Source organism: Pisolithus orientalis (assembly GCF_024613125.1).
Source record: "Pisolithus orientalis strain OTSU chromosome Unknown F5J12scaffold_78, whole genome shotgun sequence".
Taxonomy (NCBI): Eukaryota; Fungi; Basidiomycota; class Agaricomycetes; order Boletales; family Pisolithaceae; genus Pisolithus; species Pisolithus orientalis.
The window spans coordinates 86,660-106,778 of NW_026260859.1; the positions used below are offsets into that span (position 1 = coordinate 86,660).

At 47.0% G+C, this 20,119-nt stretch overlaps 3 protein-coding genes across 3 annotated transcripts; all 3 read right to left on the reverse strand.

Annotated features, from left to right (window-relative positions):
- Positions 1-331: 331 nt before the first annotated feature.
- Positions 332-2,546, reverse strand: F5J12DRAFT_866316 (uncharacterized protein). The gene is made up of 10 exons (XM_051747039.1): positions 1,889-2,546; positions 1,770-1,833; positions 1,631-1,716; positions 1,392-1,570; positions 1,320-1,332; positions 1,163-1,267; positions 1,041-1,104; positions 827-984; positions 709-777; positions 332-654 (listed from the first exon to the last, which is right to left on the reverse strand). The coding sequence occupies exons 1-10, from the start codon at positions 2,294-2,296 to the stop codon at positions 544-546; spliced, it is 1,257 nt and encodes a 418-aa protein (XP_051594742.1). The 5' UTR covers positions 2,297-2,546; the 3' UTR covers positions 332-543.
- A 221-nt stretch (positions 2,547-2,767) lies between these two features.
- F5J12DRAFT_866332 (uncharacterized protein) lies at positions 2,768-4,708 on the reverse strand. Its single transcript, XM_051747040.1, has 10 exons — positions 4,260-4,708; positions 4,141-4,204; positions 4,002-4,087; positions 3,762-3,940; positions 3,686-3,698; positions 3,533-3,631; positions 3,411-3,474; positions 3,205-3,362; positions 3,076-3,144; positions 2,768-3,027 (listed from the first exon to the last, which is right to left on the reverse strand). The coding sequence occupies exons 1-10, from the start codon at positions 4,572-4,574 to the stop codon at positions 2,917-2,919; spliced, it is 1,158 nt and encodes a 385-aa protein (XP_051594743.1). The 5' UTR covers positions 4,575-4,708; the 3' UTR covers positions 2,768-2,916.
- A 7,611-nt stretch (positions 4,709-12,319) lies between these two features.
- F5J12DRAFT_786963 (uncharacterized protein) lies at positions 12,320-15,471 on the reverse strand (the record flags this gene model as incomplete). The annotated part of the gene is made up of 19 exons (XM_051743563.1): positions 12,320-12,632; positions 12,666-12,784; positions 12,900-12,962; positions 13,009-13,404; positions 13,450-13,504; positions 13,565-13,592; positions 13,745-13,913; positions 14,354-14,388; positions 14,431-14,464; positions 14,519-14,552; positions 14,595-14,629; positions 14,672-14,705; positions 14,748-14,888; positions 14,911-14,944; positions 15,062-15,135; positions 15,224-15,257; positions 15,300-15,332; positions 15,374-15,430; positions 15,453-15,471. The coding sequence occupies 19 exons, from the start codon at positions 15,469-15,471 to the stop codon at positions 12,320-12,322; spliced, it is 1,707 nt and encodes a 568-aa protein (XP_051594744.1).
- Between the last annotated feature and the right edge of the window lie 4,648 nt (positions 15,472-20,119).

Here is a 20,119-nt window from a genome sequence, read left to right on the forward strand (position 1 = left end):
TCTATTTAAGGAGGGCCATGTACAGGATATGTACGTACAGGAAAGTGCCCGTGAGTCTGGAGAACGGAACACTGAACGTGAGGTCGACGTATTGGCATGACTGGAAATGAGCGCTGCGAACAGACCCACAACGGGCGGAGAGGACGAACTCGAAAGTTTGTGAGATGTTTATGACGATGTAATATCCTCTTATATGTGGACGCTGATCAGGGGAAGATGGCCGTGGCACGTAGAGGCCAAAATGGGCATAATAAGCACGCACCGCGATTTCTACCATGACTCTGTCCAAGTTGCTTCTGGCGTTGCGCCGAGCCTTTGCTGTGAGGGGTGGTTCAGTTGACACATTGGCACAGAATTGCCCAAAGTTGTTAGCTATCAGCACCCTTCGGTGCTGGCATCTATTCCTGGATCACGATTCGTGATTTCATACATGGGTATACGTCGAAGGGACGGCGACCTTTGTAACAGGGCGGAGACAGACTCGATGTACAATCTTATATTACATGAAGCATGTTCTACAGAGGTTAAAACCAAGAAGGATGATCAATCCTCAAGCTCAGCGACATTCTGGACGTGAACGTTGGTCTCGTATTGGTAAAGAGCGTCCGCGAGCGTATGGTATATAGTCGAAACGGCGTCAAGCCGCGTTTGGAACTGTGGGGAACAAAGTTACTTTCTGGTCTTTCATCCAACGGAGATAGAACGGACCAATTGGGTACCGGCACCGCCGGTTGCAAGGTCAAGACTCCTCTCGATCTCATTGAGATCGGTATGAATCTCATCGTGAACATGAGTCAAGTGATATTATATGGTCGAAAGCACTCACTAATTGCCAAATTTTTCCGAAAACGACCAGCTTCTCCTTGATCATTTCCATGTCGAATTTCAAGGGATCAAGGACAGTGTGGATTTTACGCATTCCTTCTGCGGATTTCATCTGTTGCTCAAGGAGTTTCCGCAGCGTTTCTAACTCTGCCGTTTTCGCTAATACAGGAAGATTTCATGAGAAAGTAGGCAGTTGTGAGTAGACAGCCTCATGCCTTTTCGTTCCAGAATTATTTGGACTAAGCCTGCTCCCTTCGTGACAGCTTTATATGCTTCCAACTAGCACGGCATCATGTTTGAGTAAGAAATGCACACCAGAAGTAGGAGCAATCCATACAGCAATACCAATCCACAGAAGTGGGCACAATACACCAACTGCAAAGACCCCCGCAAGACCACTTGCTACAACGCCTCCAATGAGATCTGCGGCACCAAAGAAAGCCTTGTAAAATTTTGTAATCATTACAGTGATTGATGGCACCGAGAGAACATACCCGCCAAGTCAGTCTGCAGCCCGAGGTGATTTGATCAGTATTGGACTTCATCATATACGTAGATAGACGAACCGAGAGATATCCTTCTTGATTTTGTCCAGGTTTGCCCGTAGATCCTGAACTTGGGTTTCTAGTTCGCCACGAGACTGCAGAAATCCCACCACGTCGTCCTGAAACCGTTCCACAACATTCTTTAGATCGTAAAAACCTTGGGAAAGGTTTGAGGACTCCTTCGCATCCTCTTGCAGTTGCTACATGGTGGGGACGAAGCATGAGCAAGGCGCCCAACGTATATCAGCGCACATCCATACATTGCGATATGCCTGAATCTCTTTCTTTTTTTCAGCAAATGTGACATCAGTGGCAGCCATCAGATTCATGAAATTCCCAGCAAAATCTAGGTCGAAAATAAGATACCAGAGAGGACTATAGAAGAGGTACACCGTTCACCGTCTGCAACCACTCGAGCATGCCCAGCAACACGACGCGATTCCCACAGCAGGCGGATGTATTCCTAGGAACCGTAGTAGGACAGAGACGAAGTGGAGAGAACAGGATGGAGAATTTACCTTGCGATGGACTACCCACTTTTCAGCATATCCCATCAACTCCAGTGCTTGCGCTTCTGTCCCTTGCCTCTGGGCCCTGTGGAGACAGTCGGCGACGTTATTGAAACATACTTCGACCGTGTGGGCAGAGTCGCCCAGATTTTTAATTGCTTCTTGAAGCTCTGACTTGGCTTGGGGAGACCTGAGCGTATCATTGATGACATTCAACACCTCCACGGATGGTGGGTGATAAGGAGGAACATCTGCAAACAGTGCGAGCTCGTCGAAGTTGAAAGCATTCCCCTTTGGGCTTTCAACATTGAACACAGTAACTTCACCGCAGAAAAAGAGATCAAGGTCACTGATATCGGTAGACATACGGGTGAAGGGACGGTCGACAAGAGAGCAGATTGGGTTTCCCGCTTCCATAACCTGGATAATTTATACCTTGCTGACAAGGAGGGGTCGGAGGACGCTCTTCCAGTATCCGGACAAATCCTCTGAGATGCAAGCTGTACTATCACTTGACAGGTGTTGCAACATCAGAAAACACTGCTTCAGAACCTCACAATCACAGCATTAAAATACACTAAAAGAATACATGGGCGCGCAGAGGAACACGTACAGAGAAACTTCTGATAGAAATAAAGATGATATGTGTGGAGTAGAAGATGCCAGAGAGATGCCATCTGCGAAACTGAGGGCTGTCACACACAATGCCACACCTTACATTGTAACTCCGACGCGCTGACAATCCGCAGTAACTTTCGTCGACGAATTTTGAATGGCAGCAAGACAGAAATGATAATGTCACTCCACCATTGCTCTGCTTGTATTATCACGCTCTTGAAGTGTGGTGTGCTGTAGTTAGCCTTTTGCAACAGTGTCATGTTGCAACACGGTCAAGTGACAGTACCCCGCAACGTGCACCGGATATCCGATCTCCCGGAACAGCTGGTTTTCGAGACTAACTTTCAACTTGTACTAGTAGTACGCGGAGTTGTTACAAAGAAAGCAAGATCAAAAAGGACAAATCACGGCAGTCTGGATCAGTCTTCAAGTTTGCCGATCCTCTGTATGTGAACATTGGTCTCATACTGGTAAAGAGTGTCTGCGAGCAAAGCATACACCTTAGAAGCCGTCTGAAGTCGGCGTTTGAACTGCGGCAGTGAGGTTAGTTCACATTTTGGTGCTGCAACAATACAAACCATAGCAACACCGGCAGCGCTTGTTGCGAGTTCAAGGCCCTTTTCGACAGTGTTGAGGTCCGCATGAACCTAACCCCAGAAGTGAGAAATTGTCATGATTTTTGGGGGGTAGATGAAAAAGAAACCTACCAGTTGCCATATCTGCCCGAACACTGCCAGCTTCTCTTTGATTAGCTCAATATCAGATTTCATAGGGTCGAGGGTAGCATATATTTTGTGCATTCCTTCTAAACTTCTGCTCCGTTCTTCAAGCTGCATCTGTTGCTTTCCTAACTCTGCCAGTTTATCTGTACACGTATTTCATAAAGAAGTGGATAATCTCGAGTAGAAAATACCTTTTTTCATCCGAAGTTGTTTGTGTATATTTCTACTTACTTGGGCGCTTAGCACCCCTATGCCCTAGGAAGGGTTATGTGTAAGTGAAAGATATGCACACCGAAATGAAGATGATCCATACAACGGGAAAAATCCACAGAGGTGGGCAAAGCACACCAAGCACAATGGCGGCCAATGCAACACCAGCTGTACCCAAGGCAATGCCAATAGACCAAGAAAGCTTGAACATGGTTAGTATCACCACCGTATTGATTGAAAGCGTCAGAGAACATACAGCGGTGTCAAGTCTACAATTGGAAAGTGTTCAGATCAGTTAAACAGGCTACGAAAGGTTGTATAGCTACACATACTTGGTGATCTCCTGTTTAAGTGTAGCCACTTTTCTCGCTGCGATTTGAAGTGCAACTGGTATGTTGCGACAAGAACTGAGGAACTCCGCCATGTCATCCCCAAAATTCACCACAGCCTTACGCAGGTCATCAAAGCGCTGAGAAAGGTCTGAAGACTTCTTCATGTCCTCGTCTAATTGCTATGGGATGAGAGTGATGTATGGGTCAAGTGCGAAGTTCTATGCCAGTGCACAACACTACCTTGCGGTATGCTTGAATTTCTGCCTTCTTTTCACTAAGTGTCATGTCAGACGTATCCATTAGGCTCAGGAAGTCCCCAGCGAAATCTGCGATGACAGATAAGATATCAGACTAGTACATTGAGGAGTACCTCATTTACCATTCGCAATCACACGAGCATGTCCGGCAATGCGGCGCGATTCCCAAAGGAGGCACGTGTATTCCTGGAGACTACAGTAAGACCAGGACAAAGAAAATAGGACAGCATAGAAATCTTGCCTTGTGGTGTGCGGCCCAGTTGTCAGCATATCCCTGCAACTGCTGCTTCTGCGCTTGTGTGCCTTGTGTGTGAGCCTTGCGGAGACCCTCGGCGACATTATTGAAGCATATGTCGATGGAGTACGCAGAGCTCCCTAGGTCTTGAACTGCTTTTTGAAGTGCTGACTTAGCTTCTGGGGACCCAAGCACATCAACAATTTTCAGCAGTTCCTCCGGAGAATAAGGGGGAACAGGATCGAGGATTTCAAACCCCCAGTCTTCATACTCGGAGGTAGGAAGGTGATCTTTCTTGGATTTTCCAGTATTGGTGGACATCCGAGCAGGAAGGGAACAGTTTTGGCGACCTGAATCTCACACATGTCTCGTTTTAAGTGCCCCAACTCGTTAGGTACTTACATCGCAGGAGATTGCGTCAAACAAACGAGGCTGGTCTCGTGTGCCAAACGTACACAGGAACAAATACATGCACTGGGTGACATTGCTTAGCCAGCAAAGTGATTTATCCATATACAGATACTCCGTTCCAGGGAACTGATTGTGAATCTAAAGTTCAGAATGGATACTGCTCGAGAGGCAATGTATTCTCAGTGAACATTCGAATAAGAATATTCTTAGGAGCGTGATGGCATAGTATTGTCCCTACAAGCAGGTAAATGCCAGACGTGGTTGATAGAAGTGTACATATGCCCAAAGCCAGGGAATCACATTCTCCTAATTGATAGTTTTCTTTCTTTCTTGAGCCACCGACCGCGGTTTGCAGTTTCCTGAATGAAACGTGCACTTCAAGACAACGACAGGCGCCTGGACGTAAGGCATCAAACTGGTTGCATGGAAAACGCCAGGAATCAATCAATCACTTCAGCCAGGCTGTTACACATACTCGGCACGTAATTGGAGAGGGTCATGTAGCTGCGGCATTTTACAGTGCACTGATGTAGCGCAGCATCAACATGCTTGTATGACATGTGCGTACAGTCTCCATTCTCTTCGACAGGAATACCAAATTGGGCATGGAGGCGCGGGGTTAAAGTAAGAAGATTAAGATTATAATGACGAGAGGTGGCTTCTCTGAAGGAACGGTGCATGTACTACAGCCCTGAAGGCAAGCTAAAAATTCGGTGCATGTCAAGTCCATTTTCTCCAGGTATGAACGCTCTCACACCGCAAAGTTCAGTCATTGGACAGCATAATACAGCCTCAATAGCAGACCGGGCAAACCCAGACAAACCCCTGCATCCAAGAGTGCATGCACACGCTATCCTGGGCACATCTACGATTCACCTCGTGGATAGATGACGGCCCAGCCCACACGCTAGTACTTGATGTGGTATATGGCAGGCCGCCAAGCACCTCCACCCTGAAAACTAGCGATTTCAAACAGCAACGAGTATCCTTATTGCACCCTTCCTCGTACTCAGGCTTCGTATCTTGACTTAACCATCACTAGCAATAGAAAATCCTAAGCAACGTCCTTGCCGGCGCAAGGTTGAAGGTGGCTATCCCCGAGTAGAGTTATTATGAGGAATTGCAACGTTCCTCCACCCCATCAAGTATCATGGCAATGTTCCAATCGAATTTCAAGTTGCAATGTGCTACAGGACTGTGGTCCCGGTGGTTTTGTTGTTATTAATATTGCAGGTTGACTTCCGTTACATTCACATTACTTCGATTATTCGAGGTATGTACTTATCTTTTCGAGTGGGTCGCGATCTTGGGTATCTCCGGTGTCCATTCGCTCAAGTCTTTGGTTCAAGATGAATCCCCTTCTTGCCGCATTATATCTATCGCTGATGGCTACCGCGCATTGTCCAGAACTGTATACAGCTTGTCTGGAAGTAGAAAGGGACAGCGGCGGAAGCCTGTGCTGTTACTAACGATAAGATATGTTCTTGGTAAGGGTTTCGAAGCTGTTGATGGATAATGACCAGACTTCTGTGGCAATTTGTTGGCCCATGGATTGGACGCGGACTCATCAACAATAAGAAGGTTAAAGAACTCGAGGCTGTAATCAAGGTATACAGCGGGGTTTACGATTCGCTGTCTTTTTACTCACAAAATATCCCAGTATTTGCAGGAGAGTGGAGGCCGACTCCCAGATGGGACAAGACTTTGATAACATCTGCGGTGCACTGGGAGACTTTCCTCCTGCCATACGCTGACGACTGGAAGATTTCACAAACTGCGGAACCAGCACTGAGACTTTGAAATCGACGAGCTGAACAAAGAAATTGCACGATGTAAATCGGGCTCCGGCCGGTGATTCATTAAGTTCACTATTGAATACTGCTCGTACGAATCCCTGCTGCTTTCCAGGGCTCCAACTAACTTAGCGTTGGCAAGTGGTTTTCCCTTTGGTAGTGGGTAGCTGTGTCTCACTTCTATTTCTGTGGCCAGCCCCAGTCCTACCCTTTGCTACCTTAGTAACCGATGCGTAGCAGAGAATGAGGCAATCTTGTCAAGAAAACGGAATCCCCCCCTACCTTGTGAGCTTCATTTGATGCGATGCGATCATCATTGGAGATTACTATTCCATCCCATCAGACGCATGGGTGCATGTACCGGGCTCGTTTGACGTTCGCACCAACTTCCGAAGCTTGTCGTGTCTCTGCCCTGGCATACGAGAGTATGTTGTGTGGGTCACCAGGTGGCACCGTTGAAGTGGTTGTACGCGAGGTCGTTTTATACCTGTTCGTTGTTCACGTACACCCTCCTCTGCAGTCCGCGTCGCGCAAGGAAGGCACTGCGAATTTGTTACACCTTTTGGAGGCTCCTGAGGAGGTATGTCTAGCTTGGGTGGTTAGTGAGGGAGGCTTACAAACACTATCCCAGCTGGACGTGCCACTTAAGAAGCGCTGACGCTGCAGCTCTCTGCTCGACCCGACAGTTTCGATATGACTCAGTGTGCAATAGATAAGGGTGTCACCATATTGAAGGATATCGACAGCTTGAGAAGTGGCACGAACTCCTCCAGTAATCTCACGTGCTTGAACGACGTTTGCAGTTTGGTATTCTCACTTGTGGTATCTTCTGACATCCGTTGGCCTTATGAAAGCTTACCAAAGAAACCTTCGAGTTGGTAGACCTGATGCACGCAGATCTATCAGCATAGATTATGTCAGTCGACCTATTTTTCTTTTAGTTTGGCGTTCATTCACTTTATCATCATAATTCCCACGTTTCTGCCATACGCACCACGTTTGCTTCTCTCCGAGCGCCCCTAGTTAGTTATGCAACAACTTAAAAGACATAATGCAACAAGTGGAAAGGGAGAAACTCGTCCTTAAACAGCGTATGATACGTGATGGTATGGCCATTTCTGCGGTAACCCAACTCTGAAGGTGGGGGAAATTCACATTGCGTTCTAATGTTGTCAACTGACCAAATCCGATGAGCTAATTGGCAGCTTCCGATTGAGTGCGGTATGTGCACTTCGTCAGGGTCTGCAATTCTACCCCCCTGATCATATGAGTAAAACCGTTTCAGAGGCCAGCTCGCGGGCTACGTATTAATGTCTGTTGCCTCCGAGTTCGGCATCAGTGCCTATGCAGAAACCCATAGCCCATAGTCCTATAGAGTCTAGGACAGCGTGCTTGGGCACATGTCTGAGGTCGCCCATCTTGACAACATCAGGAAGCGAAAAAATGGTTTAAACCTGTTTAAACCCGTCACTGACTGGTCGTGACCGTGATTCTGTCATTCCCCGTTTCTCTGATGAACCCACATCTTTTGGCTAGGAGCGGTAGGAAACCTGCAGTCACTTTTCGCATTCTGATTGGAACAGTGTACGCCCAATGGGGCTCTGGGAGGTTAAGCGAGGTCGTTTGAATGTAGCCCGGCACAGGAATAATGTTGCATAATATTCTGATAAGCTCGGCTAGGAGCGGTAGGAGAGACCTGTGGGCCAGTGGCCACATTCACATCCTGATAGGGAACAGTGTGCATCCGATGTGGAATTTGAACGAGATCACTCGAGGACAACATTAAGTGGTTGCCATATCTGAAGACCATATGCCTTCGGATTCAAGGCTTGTGCCGTTCCACCCCACTGGTAACTCGGCACATATAGTATGTTCGGCTCCTTGTTTACTGGACATGATGCAACCTGCAGGGCTGTACTTCCAGATCGAAGCTGTGCTGTGCTACATCAGCAAATCATAAGTCTGCTTAACCATGCTTGACCACTTAGCAGCACCTGTCAAGCACATAAGTAGCATAAGCATGCTGAGCACCCACATTGCCAAGCATTCATGACCACTAAGTAACTTGGCAAATGTTTAAGTGCGACTCAAGTAGATAAGCATCCCAAGCAGCTAAGTTACTATGGAATTTGAGCATACAATCAAGTATGCTACAAGTATGAATCTGATAAAGGTGAAAACACATGATTCAGTCACTTGTAGTCCTAAAAGTGGGTCATCTGACATGTACATTTCGTCCTGAAACTGGGACTAACCGACATTGGCTGGTGGTCCCTAGGGTTGGGTAGGCCGGACTGTGAAGGTGGGGTCAGTTTATGTCACAGGATGATGGATCAACTTCCCTGGAAGTGGGGTTGGCTGACATGACTATAGGATGGATTGATGACCTGGAAGTGAGGTCAGCTGATGCAGCTATGGGATGAATTAGTGTCCTGGAAGTGGGGTTGGCTGACGCAGCTATGGGATGAATGAGTGTCCTAGAAGTGGGGTTGGCTGACACAGCTATGGGATGAATGAGTGTCCTAGAAGTGGGGTTGGCTGACACAGCTATGGGATGAATTAGTGTCCTAGAAGTGGGGTCGGCCGACACAGCTATGAGATAGATTAGTGTCCTAGAAGTGGGGTCAGCTGATGCAGCTATGGGATAGGTTAGTGTCCTGGAAGTGGGGTTGGCTGGCACAGCTATGGGATGAATTAGTGCCCTAGAAGTGGGGTCAGCCGATGCAGCTATGGGATAGATTAGTGTCCTAGAAGTGGGGTCAGCTGATGCAGCTATGGGATAGGTTAGTGTCCTGGAAGTGGGGTTGGCCGACACAGCTATGGGATGAATTAGTGCCCTAGAAGTGGGGTTGGCCGATGTCACACACCAAAGGTGTTTGGTGAGGTGGACATGGATGTAGCTGATGAATGGAGGTGAAGACCATAGCCCTCATGCGAAGAAGGACAGCCAGCAATGTCGGCAGTCATCCCTTGCACAAGAACAAGTTGTCAATAGCAAAGAAAAAGGAGGAGGCAGGTTAAGCGCCCATGTACGGCATTCTGGTTTTCGACGTATCTCCACCAATTCTGCAGACACCAAAACCATTCCCACACTCACTTGTAGTGCTCAGCCATGTGATCCTACCTTCCAGGATTGGAAAGGATTTGCACACTCCACATGTTTCTACAGCACTCCCTCCAAAAGACGCTCATTTCGCTAATTCTTCTGATATGGCTGCCTCCACATCAGTCATTTCACTTGCCCCCTTTGCTAGGGACCATGGCTACATATATCTACCAGGGGTTCCTACCAGCTTCCATCCTGAAGCATCCTGGTACATCCCACCCTCATCTGCCCCCTCTCAGCCCATCCAGCTTGGACGGCATGTTCTTTTTGTCAGTATGACCTCCAGGAGGACATTCTTTGGTCGCCTCAGGTCTGTCATTCGCTTGGAAAGGTCTTATGTGGTTGTTTCAGTCTCTCCAGTCCAAGAAGCATATGGATCCTTCCTCCCTGCCCCCTGCAACGTCTTCATACCAGTCTCATCCATCATTCTTCCAAAATTGCAACAGCTACAGTATAATCTACTGTTCTCCACTCTCCCTGATCGCATCCATGACAAGTATGATGCACATCTTGCCTCCTTGTTGCAAGATACAGCAGAAGACGCTCCCCCTTCATCCTCTCTTCCAACAGAGCCTCATTCATGAAGTTTTTATTTGCTTCACTGAGAGGATGGTTTGGGGGGGAAAGTTGCGATCCCCTATGCTCCTGTCACCCCACAGACCCCCAAAGCTTGACCCCTGTTGACATCTGACTCACCCTGTCCGCTTTTGGATGTACTATATTGGCATCAGATCAGCGCTGCCTCTCTGTCATCCCACTTTGGCCTAGAAGTGATCTCTTCGAGATGTGACATGCACAGCCTCCCCCTAATGTGATTCCAGTGCACTTTCCCAGTACCTGACATTGCTTGACTCATACTGTGACATTCTGACTGTCTTTGACTTACCTATTGCCAATACTTACCAATCTTTTGACTTTGCTTACTGATTCTTCACTTTTTGGCTTACTTATCCTTACCAATGCTTACCAATGCTTTCCAAGACGATTACCCATTGCTTACATTCCTTACTCATCAGTTACCAATCACTTACCAAGTGTTTGCACCTTGTTTTCCATAGGCAACACCCCTGTACTGTATATAAGTCACTGTACTTAGGTAGCAAAAAAAGAAGACATCAGAGAGCCCCTCTTGCTCGCAATTTATCATCTCTCAGTAAATCATTCATCAGCTTCGATAGTTGAGACTTTATTAAGGGTCTAGCTATCATCTACTTCACTTATCATCATCTATCATCCATATACTTCGCTCCAAGCCCTCCCTGACCTCAGTACAGCTTAGGACATCGAATTAAGTCACCATCCATCCTTCTGTAGGCTGACAGCAGTCTACCCTATCGCTTTCTATCACATTCTTGCTCCCTCTTCGTCAGGAGCACCCCCAACCCTCAGCACTCATCTTTGAGTGTTGTAGCTTGCAAAAACCCTCCCAAAGAACAGGTTCTACCATCTAGGTACCACATAGGCACACCACCACTTGATTTCATTGTCTTTTGTGTTGGTTTTGGTTGGTTTTCACCACTGAACCTCACTTTGACTCACATTGGCCGATGCAGCTATGGGATAGGTTAGTGTCCTGGAAGTGGGGTCAGCTGACACAGCTATGGGATGAATTAGTGCCCTAGAAGTGGGGTCGGCCAATGCAGCTATGAGATAGATTAGTGTCCTAGAAGTGGGGTCGGCTGACACAGCTATGAGATAGATTAGTGTCCTAGAAGTGGGATTGGCCGATGCAGTTATGGGATAGGTTAGTGTCCTGGAAGTGGGGTCAGCTGACACAGCTATGGGATGAATTAGTGCCCTAGAAGTGGGGTTGGCTGACACAGCTATGAGATAGATTAGTGTCCTAGAAGTGGGGTCGGCTGACACAGCTATGAGATAGATTAGTGTCCTAGAAGTGGGGTTGGCTGATGCAGCTATGGGATAGGTTAGTGTCCTGGAAGTGGGGTCGGCCGACACAGCTATGGGATGAATTAGTGTCCTAGAAGTGGGGTTGGCTGATGCAGCTATGGGATAGGTTAGTGTCCTGGAAGTGGGGTCAGCTGACACAGCTATGGGATAGATTAGTGTCCTAGAAGTGGGGTCAGCCAACCCAGCTATGTGATGAATTAGTGACCTAGAAGTGGGGTCAGCCAACACAGCTATGGGATAGATTAGTGACCTGGAAGTGGGGTTGGCCAACACAGCTATGGGATGAATTAGTGACCTGGAAGTGGTGTCAGCTGACACAGCTATGGGATAGGTTAGTGACCTGGAAGTGGGGTTGGCCAAACCAGCTATGGGATAGATTAGTGACCTGGAAGTGGGGCCAGCTGACATGGCTGGGGGAAGGGATGATGTCCTGGCAGTGGGGTCAGCTGATGTGGCTGGGGGGAATGAACCATGACCTGGAGTTGTGGTTGGGCAGACACTTTGCCAGAAAGACCAATATCTTGCTAGTGGGTTAGTGGGGCTGGCCAATCTTATTACTCAGTACACTACTTCCTTGGTAGTTAGCTGGCTGAACCCACATGGTTGTGGAAAAATCCTATATCCTATCCTTAACCTGTGGTATTGAAGTTAACTCTACCAATCTGGCCATTGTATTGGAATTAACATTGGGCAAATTTACTCAGTTGTGTATCAGTACTTAAGGAGGAATTGTCCTGCAGGAAATTACTTTTTTTTCTGAACATTCAATGTCATATGAAATTTGAAAACACAAAGCAGCTATTTTTGATTGTAGTACATGCATATCATATGTATCAAGGTAGGGTATTTTACAAAGATTCCAACAGCCAGGATGATGTTTGCCCCTTTCCCTGTGTCAGTTTGGTAGCCCCTTTGGACATGCAGATAGTATAGGTTTGGGGAGGCTGAGATGTGCCTTGTGTGTCCTTCCCACAGCCAGGATTCTTGCACTCATAGGAATAAGTCTGCCCTGAACAACCAGCTTTCCACTTCTGAATGCTATAACACTGAGGGCACTGGGCAGGCAATTGTTGTCCCCAAGGCCTGATGAACTTGTCAGTCCAGACAAATTTCTCCACCACTACCTTCTCCTGCCACAACATCAGGATGATGTTGGAGTGCCTACCCAACATACCACAGTCATTCAGGGCATACCTGACTGCACTTTGGACATGGAAGCCTTGAAAAAGGGTGGAGTCAAGGACACTCATGAGGAAGGGAATGGTGGTGACTAGTTGAAGTCTCTCAGCATCAAAAAGCAACATGGACCTTGGCTTGAAACTGATATGGTGTTAGCCATAACCACCAACATTGAAAGAAAACCTATTGTTGCACAGCTGCCTTCAGTCCTTGGAAGCTCTGCTCCTTCCTTACAATAGAACCACATACAAAGAAGATGAGGTCTCCACCCTTGACAATGTTGGAGAGGGGTAACAGAAGGCCTTGCAGAAACTGCAACTGGTCAGATGGGAGTGACAGTCAAACAATGGTGACTTACCTCAAAGACCTCTGTGGCTATTGGAACCTTATTCTCCATTCCAGAGAACAGATCCCCCCTGTCTTCATCAGTATGGGTAGTAAGGAAAATGACTACCTTAGCAAAGGTAGTCAGACTTGAAGCTAGCTTTGATGCTGCAGTGTCATAGGCAGCTCTGGACTCCTCAGTGGCAAAGTTGAAGGGCAGTTGTGAGAAGTGGTAGGTGTCTTGTCTGAAATATCCCTGCAACATGGTGTGAAGGATATGCACAGGGGCATGGCCAAGCTCTAGAGACTCAAGGTGGAGGTGGATAATGGCAGTAGAGTTACCAGCCACTTCAGAGGTGGTGGCATGCTCAAACCCCCCAATGACCACAAGAGGGTGTTTCAGGACTGGCTTGCCTGACAAGTAGAAGCCCTGTACTTGGAGTTAGAAGTGATTGGGGTGGCAATATGCACTTACAAAATAGGGCTGAGGACTTTCAAATCTTGTCATTTTCCAATGACAGGAAACACACCTGAAGTTCATCCAGAGTTTGAGTCAATGGAATTAATTCATAAAAGGGAGGTTAACACACCTGAAGGTCACAGGAAGCTGGGTGACCTCTGCAAGGCAATCCTCAGGTACTACAACACACTTGTTACACACTACCCTTCTGCAACCTGCCTGATCACAAGGCCACAATGTCCCTCCATCCCTGCACATCACACAGAACTGCATAGAATGTTAGAAAGATGGATGGAATATAAAAAGAGACTTGCCAAGTTCCTCATCCTTCTCTTCTTGGCAACAGGGGCCTTCCTAGCATGGGCCTTGCTTGACTTGGCAGCATGTTTTTCCCTAGCTTTCAGACCAGCAAGAGATACCCTGGGAGCTCTACCCCCAGTGGTCTTCTTAGCTGTCTGCTTGGTCTTCACCATCTGAGTCTATTATGCCAACATTAGTGAGTGGCAGCAACATATGACACAGAAGGTGTAGGGGACAAGCAGTAAGATAACAATAAATGCATTTAGTTTAGTACATATATCATGCAGCAGGGATAGATATCTACATATTTATGGAAAAGAGAAGCCAATGTATGCAACTACACAACACTGGGCACTGGATAAGCAGACCAAAGAGGGTGATATGTAAGTATCATCTGGACACCATGAAGTAGAAGTCCAACAACATACCTTATTGGATGAGACACAGCAAGGGAGATGCAGTGTGGCAGGAGGGAGATATGAATTGATAGCCTACTAGTGTGTTTTGTGAGTGGTACAGGGACACCAGGAACTGGGACAACATAGCTTTTGTAGGATGAGACACAGCAAGGGGGTGTTCTGTGAGTGGTAGAGGGATGCCACAACCTGGGATGACATACCTTTTTTTTTTGATAAGGCACAGCGAGGGGGTGTTCTGTGAGTTATAGGGGGATGCTGCAAAGCTGGGACAACACACCTTTTTTTTTGGATGAGCACAGCGAGGGGGTGTTCTGTGGGTGTTTTGTGAGTTGTAGAGGGACACTGCGTGAGCTGGGACAACGTACCTTTTTTTTGGATGAGGCACAGCGAGGGGGTGTTCTGTGAGTTGTAGAGGGATGCCACGAAGCTGGGATGACATACCTTTTTTTTTTGGATGAGCATGGCGAGGGGGTGTTCTGTGAGTGGTAGAGGGACACTGCAAAGCTGGGACAACATACCTTTTTTTTTGGATGAGCACGGTGAGGGGGTGTTCTGTGAGTTGTAGAGGGATGCCACAAAGCTGGGACAACACACCTTTTTTTTTGGATGAGCATGGCGAGGGGGTGGTCTGTGGGTGTTTTGTGAGTTGTAGAGGGATGCTGCATGAGCTGGGACAATGTACCTTTTTTTGGATGAGGCATGGTGAGGGGGTGTTCTGTGAGTTGTAGAGGGATGCTGCGAAGCTGGGATGACATACCTTTTTTTTTGGATGAGCATGGCGAGGGGGTGTTCTGTGAGTGGTAGAGGGATGCCGCAAAGCTGGGACGACATACCTTTTTTTTTGGATGAGCATGGTGAGGGGGTGTTCTGTGAGTGGTAGAGGGATGCTGCGACCTGGGACGACTTACCTTTTGTTTTTTGATAAGGCATGGCAAGGGGGTGTTCTGTGGGTGTTTTGTGAGTGGTAGAGGGACGCTGCGAGCTGGGACAATGTACCTTTTTTTGGATGAGGCATGGCGAGGAGGTGTTCTGTGAGTGGTAGAGGGATGCCATGACCTGGGACGACTTACCTTTTTTTTGGATAAGGCACAGTGAGGGGGTGTTCTGTGAGTTGTAGAGGGACACCACGAAGCTGGGACAACATACCTTTTTTTTGGATGAGCACAGTGAGGGGGTGTTCTGTGAGTGGTAGAGGGACGCCGTGACCTGGGACGACTTACCTTTTGTTTTTTTGATAAGGCATGGCGAGGGGGTGTTCTGTGAGTTGTAGAGGGACACTGCGAAGTTGGGACGACATACCTTTTTTTTGGATAAGCATGGCAAGGGGGTGTTTTGTGAGTGGTAGAGGGATGCCAGGAAGTAGGACGACATACCTGTTTTGTGGATGAGACAAGGCGAGAGGGTGTTCTGTGAGTGGTAGAGAGATGCTGCACACTGGGATGACATACCTGTTTTTTGGATGAGACCTGGTGTGAGTCAAAGTGAGGTTCAGTGGTGAAAACCAACCAAAACCAACACAAAAGACAATGAAATCAAGTGGTGGTGTGCCTATGTGGTACCTAGATGGTAGAACCTGTTCTTTGGGAGGGTTTTTGCAAGCTACAACACTCAAAGATGAGTGCTGAGGGTTGGGGGTGCTCCTGACGAAGAGGGAGCAAGAATGTGATAGAAAGCGATAGGGTAGACTGCTGTCAGCCTACAGAAGGATGGATGGTGACTTAATTCGATGTCCTAAGCTGTACTGAGGTCAGGGAGGGCTTGGAGCGAAGTATATGGATGATAGATGATGATAAGTGAAGTAGATGATAGCTAGACCCTTAATAAAGTCTCAACTATCGAAGCTGATGAATGATTTACTGAGAGATGATAAATTGCGAGCAAGAGGGGCTCTCTGATGTCTTCTTTTTTTGCTACCTAAGTACAGTGACTTATATACAGTACAGGGGTGTTGCCTATGGAAAACAAGGTGCAAACACTTGGTAAGTGATTGGTAACTGATGAGTAAGGAATGTAAGCAATGGGTAATCGTCTTGGAAAGCATTGGTAAGCATTGGTAAGGATAAGTAAGCCAAAAAGTGAAGAATCAGTAAGCAAAGTCAAAAGATTGGTAAGTATTGGCAATAGGTAAGTCAAAGACAGTCAGAATGTCACAGTATGAGTCAAGCAATGTCAGGTACTGGGAAAGTGCACTGGAATCACATTAGGGGGAGGCTGTGCATGTCACATCTCGAAGAGATCACTTCTAGGCCAAAGTGGGATGACAGAGAGGCAGCGCTGATCTGATGCCAATATAGTACATCCAAAAGCGGACAGGGTGAGTCAGATGTCAACAGGGGTCAAGCTTTGGGGGTCTGTGGGGTGACAGGAGCATAGGGGATCGCAACTTTCCCCCCCAAACCATCCTCTCAGTGAAGCAAATAAAAACTTCATGAATGAGGCTCTGTTGGAAGAGAGGATGAAGGGGGAGCGTCTTCTGCTGTATCTTGCAACAAGGAGGCAAGATGTGCATCATACTTGTCATGGATGCGATCAGGGAGAGTGGAGAACAGTAGATTATACTGTAGCTGTTGCAATTTTGGAAGAATGATGGATGAGACTGGTATGAAGACGTTGCAGGGGGCAGGGAGGAAGGATCCATATGCTTCTTGGACTGGAGAGACTGAAACAACCACATAAGACCTTTCCAAGCGAATGACAGACCTGAGGCGACCAAAGAATGTCCTCCTGGAGGTCATACTGACAAAAAGAACATGCCGTCCAAGCTGGATGGGCTGAGAGGGGGCAGATGAGGGTGGGATGTACCAGGATGCTTCAGGATGGAAGCTGGTAGGAACCCCTGGTAGATATATGTAGCCATGGTCCCTAGCAAAGGGGGCAAGTGAAATGACTGATGTGGAGGCAGCCATATCAGAAGAATTAGCGAAATGAGCGTCTTTTGGAGGGAGTGCTGTAGAAACATGTGGAGTGTGCAAATCCTTTCCAATCCTGGAAGGAAGGATCACATGGCTGAGCACTACAAGTGAGTGTGGGAATGGTTTTGGTGTCTGCAGAATTGGTGGAGATACGTCGAAAACCAGAATGCCGTACACGGGCGCTTAACCTGCCTCCTCCTTTTTCTTTGCTATTGACAACTTGTTCTTGTGCAAGGGATGACTGCCGACATTGCTGGCTGTCCTTCTTCGCATGAGGGCTATGGTCTTCACCTCCATTCATCAGCTACATCCATGTCCACCTCACCAAACACCCTTGGTGTGTGACACTGGCGAGAGGGGGGGGGTGTTTTGTGAGTTGTAGAGGGATGCTGTGAGCTACTTACCTTCTTTTTGAATGAATGGGCTTTGTGAGTAGTATGGGACACTGAACAACATGCAATAGACTGAGAAGAATGGCAGTGTCCTGGTGTGTGATGTGAGTGTTGAAGCCATGAGAGGTTTGACAACATACCTTTTTTGTTTTTTTTTTGAAGGGAGATGCGGCACGATGTACCTATTTTGTGTTTAGAGAGGGAGAGGTGCAAGAGATCCAGAGGACAACGACGTACCAAAAATTTCGCTGAGACGCAGTGGGGCCAGAGAGTGGGATAATGCAATGACGGTTGGTGAGGGAGACACTGTGTGGCAAGAGGAGAGGAGCAAAAGACCATGTCAATCCAGATACTCGGATGCACAGATCTCGATTTTGGACAGGTCACGTAGTGAGACCTATGATAATCTTGGACACAACCTTAATTGTGACATGAACAACATCATGGCTGTCATGATTATCACACGTGTCTACCCATACTTTGGATGCATCTCTGGAACATTATGTAGGACTATATATGGAGTGGTCAGTCACTGCTAGGCCGATTTCTGGTTTCAATAAGTGACTACATGTATTAAATGATCCAGTAGTGCTACTACAATACATTTTCTGTGAAATCCCAAGGGTAAGCCACCACTACCACTCAGCCAATGGCACGAGGGAGTGCTTGCTTGGCTCGACAATGCAATTATGAAAATGTCAAGTGAACATTTAGTATTTAGTATATAGAAGCCGAATCCGGTGACAGTGGAGTCATGTGACATCGCTATTCGCAATGTATAGTACGACACGCAGTACTGACTCAGAGGAAGTTGCCAGCACTCATGGCAACTGAACATGCACCAAGGCCAAGAACGTGACATTGACAGCGACCTCGCTAGTTGGACTGTGGCCAAACAATGGTACATAAGACTCAAGTATATAAATCCCCCCCAGTCAGTGGCATGTTTTTTCCCTTACTGCGTTTCCCTGCAATGTGATGCTTCCCCTCCATCGTCCTCCCTCTCCCTCCATCTCCATCTCCCTTTCCCCCTCTCTCTCTCCTGTTTTGTGTGCTACGTCATCCCCGTTTTTATCTCAGCCCATTGTCTCGGCTGTCATAAGGTAAGTGGCACCTCTGATCCCAGAATTTTCACATTACTTGATTACCGTTATTTTGCAGCATCCTTGGCACCTCACTATTGACTGTAGTCTGCAGCTACAGGATGTAGGGAGGGGCTGCCCTTGACCTTAGATTGTGCTTGGCCAGCGCAATTTTTGGTTGTTGGGTAATATGTTGGGTCTGGGGGAATAGTCTGTGCCTACATTGTAGGCCAGCTCATATGGGATCTGGGGGCTAGTCTGTACCTACATTGTAGGTCAGCTTATGACATTTTATTTGGTCTGTACCCACCTGTGTGGGTCAGCCTATGACGTTTTTTTGTGTGGTATGTGTTGGTATATATTGGTAGTAGCTAGTTGGTCAGGCTTTGGTGTAGTGAGTATTCAACTTCTGTATAATCTATGTTGTACTGACATAAACTTTCTAGAGCTGTTTGTCTTTGACTCCTGGTGAATAAATAGTGCACCTCAGGTATGTGAACTTTGCAAAGTTGTGTTGATGCTAATGTGTTTTTAGTATCTTTGTTATCAGCTTTTGTGCGCTTTTTTGGGAACTTGGTTGAATTGAGGACGGTTTGTATTGGCCCAACTGTACTTCTGGAGGAGGGCCCCCTCTGGAATGCAGGCAAGCCTTGGTTTCTTATGAAACCATTATACCTTTGTAGTTGAAATTGTAACTGTAGTTGAATTTATGTATGACCTTGTAAATGTCACTGCTTTGATTGGATTTGAATGCTGTGTGGGAATCTATGCTTCTTTTTTTGAATGAAGCATGTGCTAACCCTAACCCTAGCATAAGACTTGGTGTATTGTTTCATGTCAGTCTGCCTGGCTGGTGGATGGTGCTAGATTAGCACTGGTGTTCCATGGCTGATCTTCTTAAGCAAGGTTTCCCTTTGATGCTCAAGAGCTTGCCAATGGCATCACTAGCAACCCAACATCTTCCCTTCAAATGCTGACTGGATGTGTTCCTAGCTGTTGGATGTTGCTAGATTGCTAGATTAGTATTGGTGTTCCATGGTTTCCCATGATGCTCAAGAGATTGCTGGACTGGATTGACTTGGAGTTCAACTGCTGCTGAGTTTGATTCCACCATTCCAGGCCCCTGCTTACATGACTAGATGTTTCAAGAAACATGGTGTATCTAGTAGACTAAGTTGGGTTTCTGGATTCTGGATCTTCCCCCAAGTCAAGCAAGGTCCCTTGTGGAGAATAACTTCCAACTTATGTACTGAGTGATTTTTAACTATTTTTCTCACGGTTGAAAAATTTTCCTTTGACTTTTCCAACACCCCCCACATCATCATGGATGATTCCCTGCATACAATGGTGGTTGGAATGCTGAAGGCTGCCTTTGGAACAGTCCCTATGATCTCTTCCAGCTCTATTTTCTCAAATCACCAGCTCAGGAAGCCAAGGTAAGCCATAAGCAGTGATGCTACACTTGCTATGTATTTAGTTGGATAATAGACTTCGGTCCTTGGCTGAGTTAACCCAAGTCAGGGCAACATTGCAAGGGGAATCTGGTCTAACTTCAGATGCTATTACATCTTTGGAAGTTA